The sequence below is a fragment of the Aquarana catesbeiana genome, linkage group LG13 (assembly GCF_042186555.1).
Source record: "Aquarana catesbeiana isolate 2022-GZ linkage group LG13, ASM4218655v1, whole genome shotgun sequence".
Lineage (NCBI taxonomy): Eukaryota > Metazoa > Chordata > Amphibia > Anura > Ranidae > Aquarana > Aquarana catesbeiana.
The window spans coordinates 98,721,288-98,745,198 of record NC_133336.1 but is presented as its reverse complement, the minus strand read 5'-3'; the positions used below and the strand labels follow the sequence as shown (position 1 = coordinate 98,745,198).

General features: G+C 40.2%; 1 protein-coding gene across 2 annotated transcripts in view; it reads left to right on the top strand.

The window, feature by feature from the left end:
• The window catches only part of CHRM5 (cholinergic receptor muscarinic 5), a 331,849-nt gene extending 308,233 nt beyond the window's left edge, over nt 1–23,616 (top strand). Inside the window, exons 1-2 of one of the 2 annotated variants that reach the window (XM_073610479.1) lie at nt 13,793–13,857; nt 17,310–23,616. In XM_073610479.1, coding sequence (XP_073466580.1) covers nt 17,360–18,940 — 1,581 coding nt within the window. In that variant the 5' untranslated portion in view covers nt 13,793–13,857; nt 17,310–17,359 and the 3' untranslated portion in view covers nt 18,941–23,616. Of the gene's footprint in view, nt 1–13,792; nt 13,858–17,309 lie in introns of those variants that run through there. The other variant, XM_073610478.1, reaches the window with a different exon arrangement.
• The last annotated feature ends 295 nt before the right edge of the window (nt 23,617–23,911 follow it).

Genomic DNA, 23,911 nt, shown 5'->3' with positions numbered 1-23,911 from the left:
CAATTTGCATCTTGTTTATAAAAAACTCTCAACCTTTCATGGGTTAGGCATTGCGATTTTTTTTTTTTACTAAAAATATGTAGAATACATATCGGCCTAAACTAAGGAAGAGATTTATTTATTTATTTATTTATTTATTTTTATTTTTTTATTTTTATTTTTTTTGTAAATGTTTTATAGCAGAAAGTAAAAAATGTTGTTGTTTTTTTCAAAATTGTTGCTCTTTTTTTGTTTATAAAGCAAAAAATAAAAACCACGGAGGTGATCAAATGCCACCAAAAGAAAGCTCTATTTGTGAGAAAAAAAAGGACATCAATTTTGTTTGGGTACAACGCCGCACAACCGCGCAATTGTCAGTTAAAGCGACACAGTGCTGTATCGCAAAAAATGGCTTGGTCAGGAAGTGGGTAAATCCTTCTGGGGCTGAAGTGAGTAAAAAATGCTTGATGCACTTAAAGGTGTCTAAACACGTGAAAACACTAGGCACGTTTGTCGCTTGAGTGCTAATTAATTTCATGTCCAGAATAAATTATTATTCTGGCTAATAAAATGAATTAACGCCCAAGCACTTGACGCACCTAAATGTATCTAAAGGCATTTAAAAAACATGGCTTTAGGCGTGCCGGAAGAAAGACGTTCAGGAGAGCTTGGTAAATGCCCAGCATGCATGAGGCATAAGCTTTAAATGTAAAATGTATATTTATCTCAGTTATTATACTGTAAATAACCAGTATGCAGTTACAGAATTGAAAGTTTATATGGGTATTAGGTCTGCTGATTTTTTTATTGCAACTTTATTGTTTGTCATGTTCATATTGATAGATAGCTTAATACCTCAAAATAATTCCCATACTTGTGTATGTTTTTTACCAATACTTCCACTTGCATTGATTTTAAAGTGATTGTTAGACATGTGCAATTCGTTTCGTTCCGAATTAGTTTTTTAACGAATTTCGACAAATTAATTAATTCGGAAATATCCAAATTAACGAAAACCTGTTTAACGAATTTTTCCAAATATTTGTAAATTTGAATATTCGAAAATCCGAATATTCAGAAATTCGGAAATTCTAAATGCGAGAATCCGAAAACCCGAAAATTCGAAGATCTGAAATAATAGCTAACTAATAATAACTTATTACTAACTATTAAATTATAAGTATTGGAATTTCCTTTCAAATTTGGCTGTTAGTGAACATAATGAATAAGTATTTACCTGAAGTTAGGAATTATCCAATATAACGAATGCCGTATCTAAACAAATGGAACGTAACAAATTAATAATAATAAATAAAAATAATAAAAACATTTTATTATTATTATTTATTATTAATTCGGTATTCCGTTCCATTTGTTTAGATGCGGCATTCATTATTTCAGAAAATACGTAACTTCGGATAAATTCGTATTCGTTGCGTTCACTAACAGACAAATTTTGAAAGGAAATTCCAATACATATCATTAAATAGTTAGTCATTATTAGTTAGTTAGTTAACCTTTTAAATTTTCAGATTTTCTTTCTTATTTTCGGATTGTCAAATTTTTTATTTTACGGATTTACGAATTTTTGCATTTTTGCATCATAACCAATGACCCAAAAAAAGAAACAAATTTTTCAGCAGTGCAGATGTCTAGTGATTGTAAAGGTAAAAAATTCTCTAAAAAAAAAAATTTCCACTTACCTGCTCTGTGCAATATTCCGAACCTCCTTTTTTTGGGTCCTCAGTCGATGTACCTGGCTTTGATTGACAGTACTGGGAGCCAATGGCGAGACCTGGAAGTGATGGGAGGGAAGAGCTGCAGACGTGCACAGTGCTGGATGGAATGAGGGCTCAGTTAAGTAAAGGAGGGGTGAGGGGGGATGCTGATACCTAAAGCAAGGAATGCATTAAGGTAAAGAAATATTTAGGCTTTAGAACTACTTTAATTCCTAGGCAACAAATAAAACCAGTCACTAAAGAGGAATCTTAATCGAGGCTTACCTGTAGGTAAAAATAACAAAGTGGGGTTTTACAACTGCTTAAGACTTGGTTCACACCTATGCGTTTTTTAGCATGTTTTCAGTTTTGCAGAAACACACTACAGTCCATATAACATGGTTTTCTATGGATGTAGTTCACATCTGTGCATTTTATGGAAAGAGCGACTGACTTTTTTCTGGTTCCATAGACTTCAATGGATGAAAAGCATGTATTGAAAAAACGCAAAATGCACCTGCAATATGCAAACTGCAACCTGAGTGACATCATTGCGGCTCTGGCCACTCACAGCGTCGGAGCCCGCGATCCCGGGAAAAAGGACGGAAGAAGATGCCAGCCCTCTCATTGGTGAGTGGGCGTCACTGTAAGGGCTTTGTTCAAAGGTGAGTATTTCATAATGTGCTAGTATGTGATGCATACTAGCACAATATGCCATTTTTAGCAGGGTTTTTTTAGCGGTTTACTACCGCTTTAAGGCAGTAATAGAGACTTTTGCCAAACATTTGAATGGTGGCAAATCAATCACTGCCGTTAAAACCCATGCACCTTGAAGATTTTACTGCAGTGAATGTCTGATGGATATCCCATTGACTGCTTTATAAATATGCCCCTTAACATCCCTACAATACAATACTCCACTATCACAGTTCATTCAAACGGTCACACAATTTCACAACTACTGTATTTTTGTGTTCGGTTGACAAAAGAAAATGTGCAGCTCTTGACGTATTCTTGCCTTCTATATAGGCACACACCTTTTATACAGGACAGGTCAATAAATAGGATGCACAGCATGGGCGCTCTGAAAAAAAAAAAAAAAAAAAAAAAAAACATAGATTGTGATACAAGATACAAACCCACAGCGACAAAATCTTCTAGAAGAAATCCTGCTTCGGAAACCTAGCTGGGTGGCTTCTTTATTTAGTGACATTGAATGAGTTATACAGCCAGCTGCTTTAGCACAAAGCCCTGCAGGTTGCGGCGGTGCTACCAGTATTAAAAACTTCAATGTCATGAAAGCCACAAAGCTTGAACAATGAAATCTGCATTCACTGGCAGACAGTTCCCGATGAAAAAAACTGCCAAATAGCTCTCTGGGGCCCTCTTAAGGAACAGCTCTCCTAATGGCTGTGATTACTGAATTATATTAATATAAAGAAAGTTTTTAGTGTAGATGGGGAAAAAAATGACAGTCAGGTTGGAAGCCACTTTACAATTAGTGGCTAGCGGGGCGCCCATTTAAAGTGTTGTCATTAATGACACTAAATTCACACCAAAATAAAACAGCATAAATGCACACTGACTCACTGTACATGACATACAGGGCACAACGAAACATGCAGACTGAATTGTTACATTCGGGATCCTTAGATAAAATCAATGATAGTAATGGAATATGGAATAAAAGGCCAGTAATGCCATCCCTCAGACTGGATTTTTTCATGTCTTTTTTAATGGGATTTTTTTAAGACATCTATGACATCACCTGGCACTTCCAGCACTAAAGTTACATTGTGAAACCATGGCATATGGCTCATTCTGTGAGATATACAAAAAAAACAAGAACTTTGGATCATTTGTTTTTATCCTGTTATATGCAAAGGCCGGTGAAGTAAATGCTCATGATTACCTTAACCTGTCAAGCATTTTCAGCACACAAATAACTGCTTATTGCCTATTTTCCTTGTAATTTTCCCATCTAGAAAACCATGCACTTTGAGTGACACTAACCTCTGCTTTCAAAGACATGTAGTAGTATGTGTTCTTGAAGTGGTTGTAAACCTCAGACATGAAATATTAAAGCATATCCCTCTATAGTGTGTGCTTGTCTCAATTAAGAGCACTGAGTGTCATTTCTGTCTGCTGCTTTGTTCCTCTCCTATCAGAATGAATCACTTCTGACACGTTCCTGACACCAAGAGGAAAAAATGCTCCAGCACACAGCCTGTGACTGACAGCCTCAGTTCTGTTCCTGCGTGCTGTGTGAGGGCGGGTGTGTCTCTTCCCTCCAATCAGCTCTCAGAGCTCTCCTCACTGAGCTCTGCAGAGTGTAATTCCAACTCTCCACCCCCTGCTTTCTGAAACTCTCAAAAAAGCTTTATAAATTTTAAACGATGTAGAGAAGTGAAGACTGCAGATAGACAAGCACAGCTTATGTAGGAGGATTTGTTTCATCTCTGTGTATCACCTGAGGCCAGTCACTGCACTGGGTATTTGTAAGGGTTTACAGCCACTTTAACTTAAAAAGTACCTTCTATTGTTTTTAGCCTCCTCCAAATCCCCCTGCTGCTGTGATCTGACCTCCTGTTACAGTTAGAGGGTGGCTTTGTTCATTCTCCATGGCCTCCCCTGTATGTAGGAACATAGCCACTCTTTCTTGGTCACTCCTGGGACTAACTATGGACTATGGGATTTATAGTGTGCATAGAGCAGTGCACATGACTGCAACTAACACTGCTCATTTCAAACAGAAGAGAGGGGAAAAAGGATAGATTCGGAAGCTCACAAAGGCCGTTACAAGGAAGCAGTAAGAAAATGTAATGAAAAATTATAGAATAAATACAGGACAGTTAAGTAGTGAATGTGCATTGATTCATTTTAAAAAATAAGGATATTGCTTAGTGCCCTTTATCCTCACAATAGGGGTTAGAACAGGCAGTAAAAAGCAAATGATTGGACAAGGTGTTACATAGTTACATTGTTAGTCTGGCTAAAAAAAAGACACAAGACCATCTAGTTCAACCAATAAAATATATATATATATATATATATATATATATATATATATATATATATATATATATACACACATTTTACACATTTGCAATCCTATATGTACAATCCTATACCCACAGTTGTTCCAGGGAAAGGCAAAAAAAAAACTCAGCAAAAAAACAACCAATTTACTCCGACAGGGGAAAAAAAATCCCTTCCTGATCCCCTGAGAGGCAATCTGATATTCCCGGGATCAACTTTACCTATAAATGTCAGTACCCAGTTATATTATGTACATTTAGGAAAGAATCCAGGCCTTTTTTAACCACTTCACATCCACGCTATGGCCGAATGACGGCCACAGCATGGACCTGAATTCCCGCCGAGCGCGCTGTGATCACCGAGTCACTGAGACTCGGGTGATCACCGATCCAAGTAAGGGGCCGGTCCCGGCCCCTTACCATGTGATCAGCTGTCAGCCAATGACAGCTGATCACATGATGTAAACAAAAGATCGGTAATCGTTTTTTTGTCTACTCGCGCTGACAGCGTGAGTAGAAAAAAAAGCCGATCACCGGCTCAGATGTGAGGGACGTCGGTCCCGAAGTGGAAGAGGCACATCTGCCTCATCAGTGCCACCTAACAGTGCCCACAGTGCCACCTAACAGTGCTCACAAGTGCCACCTATCAATGCCAACAAGTGCCACCTATCAATGCCCACAAGTGCCAGCTATCAATGCCCACCTGTAGTGCCAATCAGTGCCACCTAGCAGTGCTGCCCATCACTGCCACCCATCAGTGCCCATCACTGCCACCCATCAGTGCCCATCACTGCCGCCTCATCAGCGTACATCAATGAAGGAGAAAAATGACCTGTTTTAAATTTTTTATAACAAAATATAAAAAAAAAAAAAATTTTTTTTTTAAATTCATTTTTTTACATTTTTTTAACAAAAAGTGAAAACTGCAGAGGTGATCAAATACCACCAAAAGAAAGCTCTATTTGTGGTGAAAAAATGATAAAAATTTCATTTGGGTACAGTGTTGTATGACCGCGTAATTGTCATTCAAAGTGCGTCAGCGCTGAAAGCTGAAAATTGGTCTGGATAGGAGGGGGGTTTAAGTGTCCAGTAAGCAAGTAGTTAAAGCAATATACTGAGCTGGGCAAAACCACCTCTGGATGGTGTCTTTTCCTCTAGATGGAAAGAGTGCCCCCTTGTCCTCTGTGATAACCTTAAAGTGAATAACTCAACACCAAGGTCACTATATGGACCCCTTATGTATTTATACATGTTGATCATATCCTCCCTTAAAGTGGTTGTAAACTGTGTACCACCACTTGTACCTACAGGTAAGCATATAATAAGGCCGTCTCAGCGGTGAGCGCGTGCTGCTGGAAGGGCTTTGTTCTAAGGTAAGTATTTTATAATGTGCTAATATGCGATGCATACTAGCTCATCATGCCGTTGTCTACAGGTTTTTGTTTTTATTCTTCTCAAGAGAGAATACATTCAGTTCCTCTAATCTTTCCTCATAGCTGAGCTCCCCCATGCCTCTTATCAGTTTGGTTGCCCTTCTCTGCACTTTCTCCATTTGATGTCCTTTTTGAGAAGTGGTGCCCAAAACTGAACTGTATATTTCAGATGAGGTCTTACTAATGAGGCATATTGATATCTCCCTCTCTGCTGTCCATACCTCTCTTAATACAAGAAAGGATTTTGCTCGCTTTGGAAAACGCAGCTTGGCGCATTGCATGCTATTATGTTGTGCTTACAGATCACAATGTTTTTTTCAGCAGTGGTGTACGACAACAGCTGATGTTCCCAGAACACTGAGTTAAATGAAATCGTCTTCCATAGTATAAAATATATTCACCTGATAAGGACAGCAACAAAGGCAAACAGCATAGCATAACATGACAATTCTCCATCTGATTTCTAAATATCGGACAACAGTGACATCTAGTGTCCAGGACAGTGAGATCCGAGGATAACCAGTGACATGAGCTTGCATTTATCCGATAAGTTATGCGCTTGATGGAATCACATATCTGCCCAAAAGTACAATACTCTGTACAGTAAGAATTTACCGGTAACAGAAAATGCAATTAGTTCTAACCAAGGTAGAGGATTTACAACATTACTTCCCAGAATTCTGGTCCTTAAGAACCACTAATAATGCATGATTTTTTATACTTCTAAGAAGTGATAAAATATTACAGACAGATTAGTGAACCACACTATTTTTAAGGGCCCTTCCAAAAGCTATTATTCAATTTCAGTTGGAACCTGGAAGTTTAATGAAGACTGAAGTGGTAAGACCTCCCTGCCATGGTTCCTGATTCTCATTCACCTTGGGGTGCTCAGTATTTCCACTCCTCCTGTTAGGCTACGTTTACACACAAGGCAGTGCCTGCCACCCCTCTGAAAAGCAATCTAGGGTGGATAACCTTTCAGAGGCGTTTGACAGGCAGAGAGGAGGCAATAGGGTTGATTTACTACAGGCAAATAGAGCATTCTGCAAGTGCAGTTGCTCTAGAGCTTAGTAAATGAGCAGAATCTCTGCTAACTTCCATCATCCAATCATGTGCAAGCAAAAATGCTGTTTTTTTATTTTCCTTGCATGTGATTGGTTGCTCTTTGCAAAGTGAAACTTTACCTCATTTACTGAGCTCTGGAGCAATTGCACTTGCAGAGTCTATTTGCCTTTAGAAAATCAACCCCATTATGCCACCTCCTCAACGCCTGTTTTAACCCTGAAAATGCTGCACCACCACTCCTGCAACTGTAAGCATTACAGTTTTGGGACAGATCCATTCACTTACATTGGTTGCGCTCCATGGTGTTGCTGCCTGCTGTGGCATGTGTTCACCCCTGGCTAGTCGCTTTTGCAGCTTAAGGGAGTTGGTAAAACAAGGTGGTAGAGCTTCAGCTGCAAAGATAACCAGACGGGGGCATACACATGCATGGCAAAAATGGTTTCCCCTATCGTGCTCAGCAGGCAGTACCACCATGGAACGAAACCCATTTATGTAAATTGAGGTGTGCCACAATTGGGGGTTTCCCTTGCAGCTTACGGGGGGTAAACTGGCTCGTTTTACTGCCCCCAACTTCAAGTGTAAATGAGCCCTTATACTCTTCGTAATATAAAATACATTTCTCTGAGACCCCTAATATTTAATATCTTTATCTTAGGATTGTAACTTCAATACAAATATTGCCTTGAAACCATTTGTAAGCCAGATTTTATTTACTTTTTGATAAGTTTCTCCCTTCTAAAGTCCAATATCAAGACGATTTTGTTAGCTGTGGCACTGCTGGCTTAGGGCTATCAACTGTCTTATTAGAAAAGTTTTCCTTTCTTTTCATACAGTCAAGTATTATTCCTTCTTCAGCCTATAAACCCCATATTGTTAGGTAAAAATATGAACTATATTTTTAAATGTAACTAGCATAACTATCGGAATTTTTTTTGTAATTGTTTTTTACAGCAGTTCTCAGACTGGCAGAAAATGAGCCACATTAGGAACCACTCGGGCTCTGCTTCAGTGCACATGTGTATCAAAGAAGTTTAGATCATACCTTTAGTAAGGGCAGCCAGATTGGCCTTCAGAGTAGTGTTGTGATTTTTTGGGATTATCACTACATGCTAAATTCAATAATTAGGAGCCATTTTATCCTTTAGCACAATGCACAATGCATGTCATCCCAGACTGTGGGATATTCATGTAGGGAGGTTGTTTAGATTACCCTAAGCAAGCTTACCCTAAGCTAAGTACAAAAATACTGCACTGCGCCAGAGGCATCAAACTGCATTTTTACTGCAGGGTTACAATATTACCCATTACCTAAACAGCCCTTAGGCCGAGTTCACACTGGTACGACAAACGCTCCAACATTGGGAGCTCATGTCGCATGATGTGTGAAAATCAATGTTTCCCTATGGGAGCCGTCTTAACTGGTCTGACACAAGTCGGTCCGACTTTGAAAATGCTCCCTGCACTACTTCGGTCCGACTTTGATCCTACTTTAGCCCATTGAATATCACTGAAGTTGGATCAAAGTCGGATCGTCGTTTTGACTGATCCGACTTTGGCATGCTACTTGTGCTCTGATGATCTTATCCGAGCACACAGCCTGGCAGGTCAGGAAAGAAGGTGGGGCTGAGCGAGCGCCCCTCCCCTCCTGAACTGTATCAGGCCGCATGCCCTCAACAAGGGGGTGAGTGCTTTGGGGCAGGGGGGCCCTGCGCCCCCCCCACCCCAAAGCACCTTGTCCCCATGTTGATGATGGTTGTCGGGGTCTGCGGGCGGGGTGCTTATCGGTATCTAGAAGCCCCCTTTAACAAGGGGGCCCTCAGATCCTGGCCCCCCACCCTATGTGAATGAGTAGGGGGTACCCCTACCCATTTGCCTAAAAAAAAGTGTCAAAAACGTAAAAACAGTACAAAGGTTTTTAAAGTAGTTCATTAAGCAGCTCCGGCATCTCTTCCGACTTCTTCTCCCCTTTCCGGCTCTTTTACCTCCTCCGCTAATGTCTTCTCCCCTCTCCGGTTCTTCTCCCCTCTCCGGCTCTTCTCCCTCTGTTCGCTGTCTTCTGCCGGGTCTCCTCTGCTGTCTTCTCACTCTTTTGCTCGCTCTTTTGCCTGGTCTTCTCCACTGTGTTCTCCCTCTGTTCTTCTTCCAAAGTTGAGAGTCTTCTCTCCCGCTCCAATGCTGGGTGCTTCGGGGTGGGGGGGCGCAGGGCCCTGTACAGGAGGGGGGAGGCGCTCGCTCATGCCCGCCCCCTTTTCTGACCTGCCGGGCTGTGTGCTCGGATAAGGGTCTGGTATGGTTTTTGGGGGGGACCCCGACAAAGTTTTTTTGGCGTGGGGGTTACCCTGAAAATCCATACCAGACCGAAGGGCCTGGTATGCTCTTGGAGGGGGAACCCATGCAGGTTTTTTTTACATTGTGCGTGGAGTTCTTCCTAAAGATTCATACCAGAGTGCCCCTTTGCACATGACGTTTTGAGGACTTTGTGCTACAGACAACCTTCACACACTTTGGAGTGCTGAATAGACTATTCTGTGGGACTTTTGCTCAGGAGGACATTGATAGTGCCTGGCAGGTAATGTGTTGCCCTAAGGATGCTTTATGGTGCACCAGAAAGCTCCTCAACCACCAGCAGGAGAGGATGTCCATTGAGGACTGTTGCAGACTGGTCCAGAGTCTGCTCAGAAACTTTAACCTGATGGACTTCAAGGAGGAAGAGGATGTCTGAAGATTTCCCCTTCCCCTAATCTCCCTTCTGTCTCTCTGTCCTTTCAATAAAGCTTCGGGCCTGTGAACTCCCCCCCCCCCCCCCCCACCCCTGTACCCTACCCCCCATCACTTCCGCTTTTTATTGAATTGTGTTTGAAATGTTTGGAATGATGCATGCTTTGTTTTTAGTCGTGGTGTCATGTAGGACGTGCGGGACAGGGGTCTAAACCAGGCACAGCACGTCAGACATAGGGCCGCTAGTTCAGTAATGTGTCTTGGTACTGCCTTTGGGCAAAAACGACGTCATGCATGGTGTGATGTTTCGGGGTACATTGTGCCGCACAACTCGTTAAGCATCATACCACAGGGTGAGTTTAATCATTGTATGATTGGAACTGTATTGTAATGTAGTGTATTTGTGCACTGCATTGCAGTACAGGGTTAAATGTACCCAGAATAAGTATTTTGCTTTTTATATATTTTATATAAAATAAAGTATATTTTTCAACAACAAAAATGCGTAGTTCCCAACTGTCCCTCATTAAGGGCCCTTTCACACAGATGCCTTCCATTCTGATCAGCATCCCCTGCTGATCTGAGCAGAGCAGGGTAAATGAAATGTCCGTAACTGTTTAGTTTATGCAGAGTGGACATGGACAGATCCCACTCTGCTCTATGGATGGGCGTAAGTAAATGGACTCCGCTGTCCATTTACTAGTGGCTGCCTCTGATTTGTTTCATCCAAATGGAAAAGGATGCAGTCCTCCATTTTTTAGCAGGCCTGATAGGAGGAGTTAGGTGGGTGTAAATGGACACCAGTCAGTTTACACCTGGCAGTCCATTGCATTGACCTTTCGATTATGTCCGCCTGAAAAACTGACAGGCGGACCTGATCAGATAGCTTGTGTGCAAAGACCCTTATAGGGGCTGTCTCTCATTCCTCCTTAGTTGTCCCTCTTTTTGGTCTGATCCATTGACCTCTATAAAAAATGAACTTTTTAACTTTTTTTATCCAGCTTCTATACTAGTGCATTTTTAGGCCCCTTACAGATGAGTCTGTCCAGTCGCTGTGCATCCCTCCCCGGAATTTTAGTTTACCCAGGAGGGAGAGGTGCCACATCCAGCCCTGCTTGAAGCAGCCTGTCAAGTCTATGTCAGCCAGCCTGCAGCTAGACTGGGTTGAATGCCAGTCTTCTGTGTTCCAAACCAATGAACTTTGAATACATTGGACCCTAAAGAAAGAACAAACAGCAGCTAGATGATATGCAATAGGCCTTACTTTTAAAAGACAGTATAAGGCCTGGGCAGTATGAATCCAGGGACAAATGACTGGAACACAGATCTCTTATGTTCCAGGCAATTGTACCTGGGTGCATACTACCCTTAATGTTAATACCACTTGGTGCACCATCCAGCCACAGCAGCGTTTCCCCTCCGCTACACCTTTCCAGGCTGTGGCAGTGTGACTGGACAGCCAACCTTTGCCTTTCACCTGCACCAAAATGCAGAAATCATGTGCACAGGGACAAATACCCCATGTGCATTGAGCCAAAAGAAAAAGTAGTGATAAAAAATTTGCACTTGTAGGTTTTTTTTTATTTAATAATTCCTCGTGGTCCACATAAAGGGGAGTGTCTTTTGCCTACATACCTTTTCCTAAAAATATATCCCTCTTTCTCTACTCAGAAATTTGGGAGGTAAGTTTTACAGTATCTCACAAAAGTGAGTACACCCCTCACATTTTTGTAAATATTTTATTATATCTTTTCATGTGACAACACTGAAGAAATGACACAATGTAAAGTAGTGAGTGTACAGCTTCTATAACAGTGTAAATTTGCTGTCCCCTCAAAATAAACACACAGCCATTAATGTCTAAACTGCTGGCAACAAAAGTGAGCACACCCCTAAGTAAAAATGTCCAAATTGGGCCCAGTTAGCCATTTTCCCTCCCCAGTGTCATGTGACTTGTTAGTGTTACAAGGTTTCAGGTGTGAATAGGGAACAGGTGTGTTAAATTTAGTGTAATCACTCTCACTCTCTCATACTGGTCACTGGAAGTTCAACATGGCACCTCATGGCAAAGAAGATTGCCAAGACCCTGAAACTGAGCTGCAGCATGGTGGCCAAGACCATACAGTGGTTTAACTAGACAGAAAAGATAGAATAAAATATTTACAAAAATGTGAGACATGTACTCACTTTTGTGATATACTGTGTGTAATAAAAAAAGGAAACATACTTTGTATGATGCAGGGCTAATTGTTTTTTTCTCTTTAGCTGTGACTAAGCAGAGATAATGGGAGGTTATCTGGTAATAGCTATGGTACATTCTTTAACTATAATATGTACTTTTACAGGGGAAGGGGAAGATCATAAGTACCTATTGACCTCTTACTTTCTAATTTAGTGTAATATAGAGCCATATATGACTGAAACAACAGGTGGTGCATATTCAGCTGTTGGAGATGTTACTTTGAACTATGACTCACACAACTTATAATATAGCGAATCCTCGTTCAGTTATCTCCAATGTAAATAAGGTAATTTTTCATGACACTAGACAACGTATCATCCTTGGTCAGCATGTTATCTTTGCATTAAGTTGGTATTCCATTTTGTATGGATCATTTACTCTTTATTGTCACAAGATAACAGTTTACTTTGCTTTTTCTGCTTGCTTTCTCTGTAAATGATGCATAATTAATGAACAGAGCGTGGAAGGAAATTATTCCTATAACTCTTAGGGTTTGAGTAAAAGGCACATATTGAGAATATGGTGACACCTAAAATGAACAAGAACCTTTATATGTAGAAGATAACACTAAAGGTCAACAGTGAAAACCTATTAATACATTACAGAGATAAGGGTCACAAAAATCACAGAAAGCAGCTAATGTATTGTATAATGCATCTGTATAAGATGTACTGAACAGTTTTTGGCTGCGGTTTCCAATAGGCCACTTTCTCTCATTATGCCATTTCTATAGGGTGTCAATGAAATAGAGCAACTTGGAGTCAAGCATGGATTCTAGCTGAGTTCTTTTCAGGTTCAATCAAAGCAATAAAATACCCAAAATCCAGTGTGTAGGTCAGTTTTCTCAACCTTTTTAATATGGGGAACTCTTGAAATATCTTTCTGGACTCAGGAAACCCTTGCTAACAATTACAATATACACAGCTCACAGTGCATTAGTAAGATTATTATTGGAGGCATTCTACTTACATCTGGGGTCATTGGGAAGACTCCTCTCTCATAGATCGTTAAAAACATAATTGTTGCCAGTCATCTAAGAGGCAAAAGTTGCTCATTGCTCAAGGAACCCCTAGAAACTTCCGGAGGAACCATAACATTCCATGGAACCCTGGTTGAGAATGGCTGCTCTATATGAAGGAAAATAGATGTTTACTGGTAAAGTCGAGATGTAAGTATTGGTTTGGGTTGTATTAAGTCTTTTGGACTATTGCAATTAGCGGGACTGGAATGATAATAATGATTTTGTGTACTCTGTACAGGGCTGAACTTATTACTCTTTATATTAATAAAATAAATTCAATTTTAGCAATGAAGCAGCTATTTACTATTCATCTATCAATTTATGTATGTATGTTTGTGTGTAGAAAGGGGGAGAGTCAGGGGAAAAAAAGTGAAAAAGGAGAAGCGTTTTGAATACTAAATGTGTAATTAGCTGATGTTAATCTTCCGTTGATGGTTTTGTTACTACAGTTTTAATTGCCAAATTTGTGTTGAATGTGTTGTGGTTTAATTAGTTGCCAAGTTTATCTGCACATATAAAGTTTATTTGCTTCCTGCTGCAAAATAGAATGAATACAGACACGTGGCATGTACGTGTTTAGTAATACCTTCTCAAACATAGCAAAGAGGGTTGGAGAAAGAGAAATATGCGAGACACACAATAGGTAAGTATAATAAAAGAATTACTCTTAAACTTATATGTTCTTCAGGAAAATAAATAAGAGATGCTATCAGTATTGAGGGTTGGGTGATCGTGCTGCAACCAGGTTGTCCGTATTTTCAAGAACTCAAACGATGGAATTCATGAAGAGTGTTGTAGATATGTCTGTCTCTTTGTAGTGCAAACATTTTGGAATGTGCAACTGACTTTTGTACAGGTCTGAATGATGTGTTTGAATCTGTTGAAACTCTGATAGAACTGTTGCATGCAGCAACTGCACAAACTCAGAAGTCAATTAAGACCAACTAGGTAAAGGTCTTAGTATGCTGTTTGTGAAGGTTTTCCTTTATCCAGGTTATGATATAGCTAGTAGTAGTTAGCCACATTCAACTCAACTTATTCTGTAATGTTGGAATAGGTTTCGTAGATTGTCCAGTTCCAATGAGTGTCAGGAAGATAATACATCTGGTTTGTGTTGGAGACCCCGCTGGATTGTTTGGATCAGTCACTGGTCATGGGTGGGTGTTTGTGTGGGCAGATAGGAAGAAATCCCTTACGGTGGGTTGGCTGATGGTGGATGGTGGACCTTCTTATTGTTTGGGCTGCTACTTTTTCTGTACGACATTATGGTCTTTTCAGCATGTAGACTTGAATGGGAAGGAAGGAGTGCACGGTGTCCAGAGAAATGTAACTTCTATAGTATGGTTCATAGGCATTTATTAAAAATAGTAACATGTACATTAAGCCAACATGTTTCGAAAAACACGTTGGCTTGATTTACGTGTTGCTAATTTTAATAAACACATATGAACCATACTGTAGAAGTTATTATTATTATTATTATTTAAGTTTCTTATATAGCACTGTCAATTTACGCAGCGCTTTACATTCACATCGGTCCCTACCCTGAAGAAGCTTACAAACTAAGGTCCCTAACTCACATTCATATACCAGAGCCAAATTAGACAGAAGCCAATTGACCTACCAGCATGTCTTTGGAGTGTGGGAGGAAACCAGAGTACCCAGAGGAAACCCACGCAGGCACAGGGAGAACATGCAAACTCCAGGCAGGTAGTGTTGTGGTTGGGATTCAAACCAGCGACCCTTTTTACTGCTAGGTGAGAGTGCTACCCACTACACCACTGTGCCGCCTGAAGTTGCATTTCTCTGGCCACCGGGCACTCCTTCCTTCCTATCCAAAGAAGTTAATACAGTATTTATATCGACTCCTTGAGACACCTTAAACCAGAACTCCAGCTTTCCAGTCACTTTAAATAGATTGTTTGGGCCAGATTGGTTAAAAAGAATGCTTACCATTGTAGAATGGTTTGGCCACTGCAGACACTGTAATACCTAAAGCTTTTGCTGCATTTACTAAGCAGTGCTGTCTTCCTGGATGGATAACAGAGTCAGTCATATGGCTCCTCAGCCATTCAGAAACAGCCTTGTGTTTTTATCAATACAAGGTGATTTGGAGAGGCAGGGGGATGACTTCATGATCTCCACCTTAATCAGTCAGAGAATGTCTTGTATTACAGCAGCCCCAGTGTCCAAACTGTTCTACAATGGCAAGCATTCAACAGACCATACAGACCAACAATAAAATTGTCTCTACCATGAACTATGACTTCCGACAGCATCCAGACTGTCAGTAATGTATCATAAATGCCTGAGAGTGTTTATCTTATAAGATGCTAGACTTTTGTTTATTACATATCTGCTAAGGCTTATGTAGAATTCACTTGCTAGAGTATCCCAGGACAACTGGGAAGGCATGGGAAAGAACAAAGCACCAATTAGTGAATTCTTTATTTGCAGATTCCATGGTTGTAATTTTTACTGATAATTTGGGCACAGTTTACATGCTAGTTACAGTTTTGTTGTGTGAGGGTCTTATACGGTGTATCAAACAAAATTATAAAAAGATATACTATATTAGTCAGTAATAAAAACTTAGATAGAGAAGGCAAGAGAAAGCTTCTCTGTCTTCTCAGCTTCTCTATCTGTGTGTTCATGCAGTGTAAATGTTTTTAAATGAAGATTTGCATTTAAAAGGTGGTCAATTATATTTTGTTAGCATACATCAGAGAAAAAGTTCATAATGTTTTCTAAGGTCATTCCAAGCTTACAGTAAATGGGCATAGATGTCATCTTTAGTTAGTAGAATAACCACTTTTCCCAAGCTGTGAGTAGGCTGTCAGTAAAGACTTAGGGCTCTTGTACTCTGCCAGAATTATCGGATTATGTAATAGGATGTAAAGGAAGGTGAGAAGAAATTAGAACTTCAATGCTTAGTGCTTTACCATATTTTGGGATTAAGTTGAACTTTAAGCTTTATCTGTTTCACAGTCTCAAAAAAAGAGCACTGCAGAAAATGTGCATGCCTGGGGCTTTTTCTTTTCTTCATATCTTTAAATACTTCTTTCTCTGCTTCCTAGTTGATTCTACATATTCACTTTTAACCACTTCCCGCCGGGATGAGGTCCATGGACATCCTCTAGTTTCAGTGGTTATACCGGAATGATGCCTGCACCTACAGGCATCATTCGGGTATGTATGTTTGCGGCCGGCGATCCCCTGTAAGGTAGAAGTGATCCGAGTGGCTAATTAGCCACTTGATCACTTCTGCAGGTGGCGGAAGGGGCTCCCACCCCCTGCGGCCAGCGGCGATGGCTGTACGTTCCCCTCTCTGCAACCCCGGAAACAGGGAGCGGCGAGTTATGTCGTTACGTTCAACATCTATGTTTACCTGGCCACCATCGGTCTGATCGGCTGCATAGGAGGCTATAGGAGAGATTTGGAGTCTAAAAGACTCCAGATCTCTCCATAAAGAGGACCTATCACGGCCCATGCTGTTACAAGGGATGTTGTTCATGTAGAATGTGGAAAACGTGAAAAGAAAAATATGGAAAAAGTGAAGCGCTGTGAATACTTTCTGGATGCACTGCAAGTGTGAACTGATGCAATTGCTAGTCTTGAGAGGCAGCTCTCTAACAAACAGGGTATCCCTATGGGTCCCAGAATGATCTGACAAAAGTCAGAGAGCGCAACATGTTTATAAATGGTCCCGTAAAAATAAATCAATCAGGATAACAAGTCAGTAGGTACAGCCAGTGTGCTTTGGAGGCTCACAAATCCCCCTTCACCAGGGCTTGAACTGTTGGTGATAGGAGAAAATACATGGCAATAGTTACAAAGATTGTGGATTAAAATGACAGTGTGGGTGCCAGACTGATAGCCTTCAGGCATGTCAAACACATTGGTGTTGATTTACAGACTGTGCATGTTGCAAAACACAGGTTTTTTATGGTGCCTACTATATAGTCACACAATTACAGTGCTAGCTACAACATTACAGAATCAATTTCAATATATATTTTTTTATACATTCCCTGTTCTTTAACTAATATGACAATTTCATAACACTAATGTAACTGACTTTTTTTTTTTTTTCAGATCCTGCCTATTTGGTCATTGGTGTCAACACCTTTAAGATAAGGAGGACTATGGATCCCAATTCCACCACTTTGAACTCCACTAATGGGACAAATCTGAAAGCCCACAACCTGTGGGAGGTTATAACAATTGCCACAGTCAGCGCCGTAGTTAGTCTCATCACAATTGTGGGCAATATCCTTGTTATGGTGTCATTCAAGGTAAACAGTCAGCTGAAGACTGTTAATAACTATTACCTTCTTAGCCTGGCCTGTGCGGACCTCATCATTGGAATATTCTCAATGAATCTGTACACATCCTACATTTTGATTGGCCAATGGTCCTTGGGCAGCCTGGCATGTGATCTGTGGCTTGCTTTGGATTATGTAGCAAGTAATGCATCGGTGATGAACCTGCTGGTCATTAGTTTTGACAGGTATTTTTCTATAACAAGACCATTAACTTACAGAGCAAAGCGTACACCTAAGAGAGCTGGGATTATGATTGGACTAGCCTGGTTAATTTCTTTCATCTTGTGGGCCCCAGCTATCCTCTGTTGGCAGTATTTTGTAGGTGAACGCACAGTGCCCGCAGAGGAATGTCAAATACAGTTCCTTTATGAACCAATAATTACCTTCGGCACGGCCATTGCTGCCTTTTACATTCCAGTGTCAGTTATGACCATTCTGTACTGCCGTATCTATAAGGAGACAGAAAAGCGCACCAAAGATTTGGCTGAGCTGCAGGGTTCTGAATCGGTTGCAGATTTTGAAATGATGAGACCACAAGGGGCTCTGCTTAAATCCTGCTTTAGCTGCAAGCAGCAGACTCTCACCAAAAGAGAGCGGTGTCAGGCCTCTTGGTCCTCATCCAGTCGTAGTACATCTGCCACCGTCAAGATCTCCCACTCCCACAGTCCCAATATTTCCAATGAGTGGGCAAAGGAAGACCAGCTGACCACCTGCAGCAGCTACCCATCTTCGGATGATGAGGACAAACAAGCTAAGGAAGGTGTCTTCCAGGGTGCCTACAAGAACCAAACTGCAGCTCAGAAAGAAGAGGAAACCAAACATATTCTCACAAAAGAGCAAGCAGCACTTAATGAATATGATAGTGAAAGATTCTTTTTAACCCCAAATAAGGCTCATTCACAGAAAAGTCAAAAGTGTGTCTCTTATAAGTTTAGAATTGTTGTGAATGATGATGGCTCTCAGGAAGTGAATAATGGGTGCAGAAAAGTAAAAATCACTCCTTGCTCCTCCATGTCCAAAGGACACTCTTTGAGAAGCATGGACCCCAGCTTCAGCAATCATATCACAAAGCGCAAAAGGATGGTTCTTATTAAGGAACGCAAAGCAGCACAGACACTAAGTGCTATTCTCCTAGCTTTTATCATCACTTGGACTCCTTATAACATCATGGTTCTGGTGTCTACTTTTTGTTCTGACTGTATTCCTTCCACTCTTTGGCATCTGGGTTACTGGTTGTGCTATGTTAATAGCACAGTTAACCCTATTTGCTATGCCCTGTGCAACAAAACCTTCCGCAAGACTTTCAAAATGTTGTTGCTTTGCCGCTGGAAGAAAAAAAGTGTGGAAGATAAACCATATTGGTATGGGCAGCATCCACCCAGCCACAACAAGCTGCCATGAATGTGTTTAAATCATGGAAGTATTATGGTGAGAATAATGGCCATGGTGCTGTCAAGACCGCAGTAGGCATGGGGACTACAATGCAGTTTCAAATTCTGCAACTACCACTTCCCCTTTTTATTAACTGTTGACCTTACAGCTGTGTTTGGCCAGTGCTGTGTATGTGTTCGTGGTGTAAAGTTGAAAAAAAAAAAAATAAAATACACCCGAACAAGAATTACTGTTTAGCCAAAGCAGGCCCAGAGGTCTTTTAATGCCTTTTGAAATAACGTGGTTATAAGAGCTGCTGCATGCCATTGGCTTTATGAGAACTTATCACAGTGAATATATACGTGCACCAGAAAATGAACTGAGCTTTTTTGAAGTAAAGCTCCAGCCTTTTATAGTTAGAATGCCTATGAACTGTTATCATGTTACTGTGCAAACAGTGGGAATCCAGTTGTTGTGAGTGCTATACATGATATGCTGCTTTTGTTATAATTACTTCTGAATATTTGATGTTATATAGTCTCAGCCAGTTCTAGATGGCTCACTTGAGTCACTGAGAATTGCTCTTGTAAAAATTAATAAATACATATATATATATATATATATATATATATATATATATATATATATATATATATATAAATAAATAATATATAATATATATATATATATTGCCTTTGAAGATTGGTGTCAAAATGTTTAAGGACTAAAGTGTCCTTAAATTGTAAGAAAAAATAATTGCAAGAAACAAAAGATAAAACTGTTACTGTTTTCTCGTATGGTGAGAAGTGACAAATTTGTACCTGTCATGTATTACTCCCGTAAAGTTGTTTTACTGTTACCTGTTTATGTTTACATGTATTTTGCCCATCTATTGATTTTAGATCTTTTTGGTCATGCTAAGATTTTGGAAAAATGTGGTTGATCTTAAAAGTCATTTTTGATCTAAGAACTAAGAAATCTCATAGGAAACACATTAGTCCATTGTCATGCCCATTACTGAGGATTATTAAACTGCTTCTTAAATAGACTCATTCGGGTGTTAAATAAAAAAATGTAAAACATTAGTGATGCCACTACTAGTCAGGCTGCTTTAACTATGGAATTTAAGGTTGATGGCTTTTGTGCAACAAAGTGACCATAAAGCACTGTCTTCATGTTAAATTTTGTGGTCCAGAAGCTGTTGATGAAAATCTAATTGTAGTTCAGTAGGCCATGTGCTACTGCTGTAATTTTGTCTGGTAACATCTACTTTGATTAAAAATATAATCAGAAGAAACCTCACTTAAAGACTTCTCATACCTTGTATTAACGTATCACTTGGCATTTGCATCTTTGTTAATTCTTGTAGGTATTTTCTTGCTTCTGTGTGATTGAGTATAATTTTAGGTTAAACACACATCAAAATGTGAATTAAACAAAGACACGGTATAGGTATCAGATAAATAAAGTGTTTACTAAACTATATAGCAGACTTATTTAAAGTATAACTAAAGGTAAAACTTTTTTTTTGTTTGTTTTGGATAGAGAGAAGAGGGATTATAATGCCTGCCAGTTTTTATTGCTGTCCCCCCCCGTTAAGGAGATTCATCCTCTCTATTTGCCCTGTTTACTATTATCATTGAAAGTAAGAGAAAATCAAAAATTTTGGGTTGTCCCCAGAAATTAATAGGGGGGAAGTCTTCCATTGGGGACACTAGTTCTGGTGACCTGGGAGTCCCCAAGGAATTCCCTAATCGGTCAGATATAGGATGTAATTGTATAGTCTGGGTCCATAGACTAAGAACCAAATAGTTTTTGTCTTGGAGTGCCAACCCATATTGTAAATATTGAAAAGGGAAATATATAAAGTTAGGGCGTGAAATGGTCTCCTCCAGACAGACAATAATACATATATATGTTTTTAAATATTTATTAGAAAAATAGAAAATCACATATAGACATAAGACAGTAGGGAAACAACATACACATCCCATTATATAAAATCACATTATGTGTACAACAAGTCAAAATAGAGATGTTACATTGGAGTAGCCAACATGTTTCGTGGTCTGTGTATCTGCTTCTTTAGGGCTTGCTTGTAACTAGCTCAAAATCTTAAAAACATCTCGGGACATCCAGATTAAGGGGAGACCAGAAAAACCGCATGAAGACAATCATCCATTACAAGTCAAATAGACTCCTTATTTAAATGAAAGGGCAGGAAGGACTCCCTAAAAAGGTTAATTCGTTCCCTCCAAGTGTGTATAATAGATCTACCATCATCAAATAGCCACTCCTCATCCAAATGGGCACTGCGACTGTGAGTCTCAAATGGTAACCCCTATATACAACAATAAATCGATAATCGTGGTCCTCCAGTGGGAACCATCCCACATGTGACAGGGTCTGGGTCTCCCGAGGATCCCGCACCTCAGCATGTAAATTCCCTTAATATGCAGGGATTTCCTTTCACTTCCTGTTTGGCCAGTGGGATGATAAGTCAAGGGAAATCTCCACAATGGGACATGGATCGCAAAAAAAATGAAAAATCTGATAGCGGTTATAACTCTCCCTTGCTCTATCCAAAATGAAAAAAAAAGTTTTGCATATTAGTTCTACTTTAAAGTGGTTGTAAACCCTCAAATATACCCAGTGAAGTGAATAGCCTAAGATGATACACAGAGATTAAACAAATCCTCCTACATAAGTTTTACTTGTATATCTGCTGTCTTTAGCTTTCTACACACATTAGACAGTGCAGATTGTGTTAGAAATCTTTCTTCCTCTTTCAGCAACACATAGGAGTGGGTGGGGACACTGGGTTTACACTGTGTGTGAGCTGATTGGAGGAAAGACACGCAACCCCCCCACCTCCACATAGGCAGAGGAATGAAGGAACATGCAGAGCTGTAGTCTTTATAGACAAGCTCCTTTGCTAATCTACCTCTAAGCTCCCTCCCCGACACAAATTTCCAGCTACTGTTATCTCATATGTCGGAGAATTTGTCAGAAGTGACTCATGCTGATAACAGAGGAACGGAGCACCAGAAAGAAATGACACTTAGAGCTCTGGAGAGAGATAAGTAAACACTACAGATATATGTGCTTAGTTCAACTTTCATGAATGGGGTTTACAACCACTTTAAGTATAAATGTGTCCAGCTTGAGTATAATTGTTTATTTATTTCCAGTTACTTACCTCCTTGGATAATTGTCTTTCACTGCCCATGGTAGCTGATATAGTGGTCTGGGCATTTGAAAACCGCACTGTTCTGCACCCTTCTTTCTTACAGAACGCCATTCAAAAACAAAGAGGCCTCAGAAAGGTTCTAATTAGTCAGCATTGTCACATGCCAGTGACCAATGACCATTTTCAAATGCTCAGACCACTACACCAACTGGCGCAGGCGGCAGAAGATAATCATCGAAGAAGGTAAGTACACCAGGGACCAGGGGTGTGAGGAAGGTAATGTGAGTTAGTTCACCTTTTTTTGTGGAAAGGTGGACTAACCCTTTAATTTCCTTATGCTAATTACCACATCAATGATTTAGTCTATATTGTTGTCAATTCTATTGGTGAATTGTCAGCCATGGGTTTTGTTTTTGTTTTTTATTTCCAATGTCATGCCACACCCTGAATTATATATATGTTATGTCATGGGTAACATACTATCATGGGGCATTCAATGCCAAATCACCCCTGCCTGCATACAAACTACGGTGATGCTATTGCGAACTTGTATTTTAGAGATATGAGCCCTGGGTCTGTCATCCTTATCCTTGCTTTAGTACATGGTGAGTCACTGACCCGAAACAAGAAAGTGCATATCAGGTTTTTGGACACTTGCTCTGCACAAGCTTGTTTAAGGCCAGTGACTCATTAAAAAATAGAAAGAAATGTTGAAGAGCTGTTGGGATTTCAATACTTGGTCAAAAGATCAAACACAAAGAAGTTTTCAAACAAGCCACTGCTGATCACAGTGCATAATTGCAATCCAAAAGGAAAATGTAAACCAGACCAAACAGAGCACCATTTTTCTAGGCCCTGATGAAGAGGTAAATGGTGCAGCCCCTGAAACGCATTGGCTGTTGTACATTTTTTATTTTTGAACAATTAAAAGCACTTTGCACACTTTAACCATTTGGTTTGGAGCCCAATTCTGTATGTCTATTTTAAACAGCGAAGCAAGGATACAGATGAAAACCCCAGAGCCTGGACCTACAAATCAGAAATGGCAGTTCCCATATTTTTGTTCTGACAAGCCGGGTGTGTGTTAAAGCAAGCCTGTAAATTGCCCATGTAGAGCTAAGCAACATGCCTACTTTAAATCTCACCACTCTAGCAGCACATACTTACCTCTTCTTTGCTCCTCTACTGCTCCACTCAGAGGGCAGCACTGGGCTAGTCACCAATCATCAACACTGTCACAATAAAAGAGGACATTGTGCTATGTGAGCAACGATTGGACATCTTCTCCAGTCCCTAGCATTCAAATAGAGTGGCATAGCAGCAAAGAAAAATGTGTACACTATATTACCAAAGTATTGGGACGCCTGCCTTTACACTCACATTTATTTTCATGGCATCCCAGTCTTAGTCCGCAGGGTTCAATATTGGGTTGACCCACCCTTTGCAACTATAACAGCTTCAACTCATCTGGGAAGGCTGTCCACAAGGTTTAGGAGTGTGTCTATGGGAATGTTTAACCATTCTTCCAGAAGTGCATTTGAGAGGTCAGGCACTGAAGTGGCCGAGAAGGCCTGGCTCACAGTCTCCACTCTAATTCATCCCAAAGGTGTTCTATCATGTTGAGGTCAGGACTCTGTGCAGGCCAGTCAAGTTCCTCCTCCCCAAACTCACTCATCCATGTATTTATGGACCTTGCTTTGTGCACTGGTCCAAATCATTTGGTGGAGGGGTGATTATGGTGTGGGGTTGTTTTTCATGGGTTGGGCTTGGCCCCTTAGTTCCAGTGAAGGGAATTCCTAAGGCATTTGCAT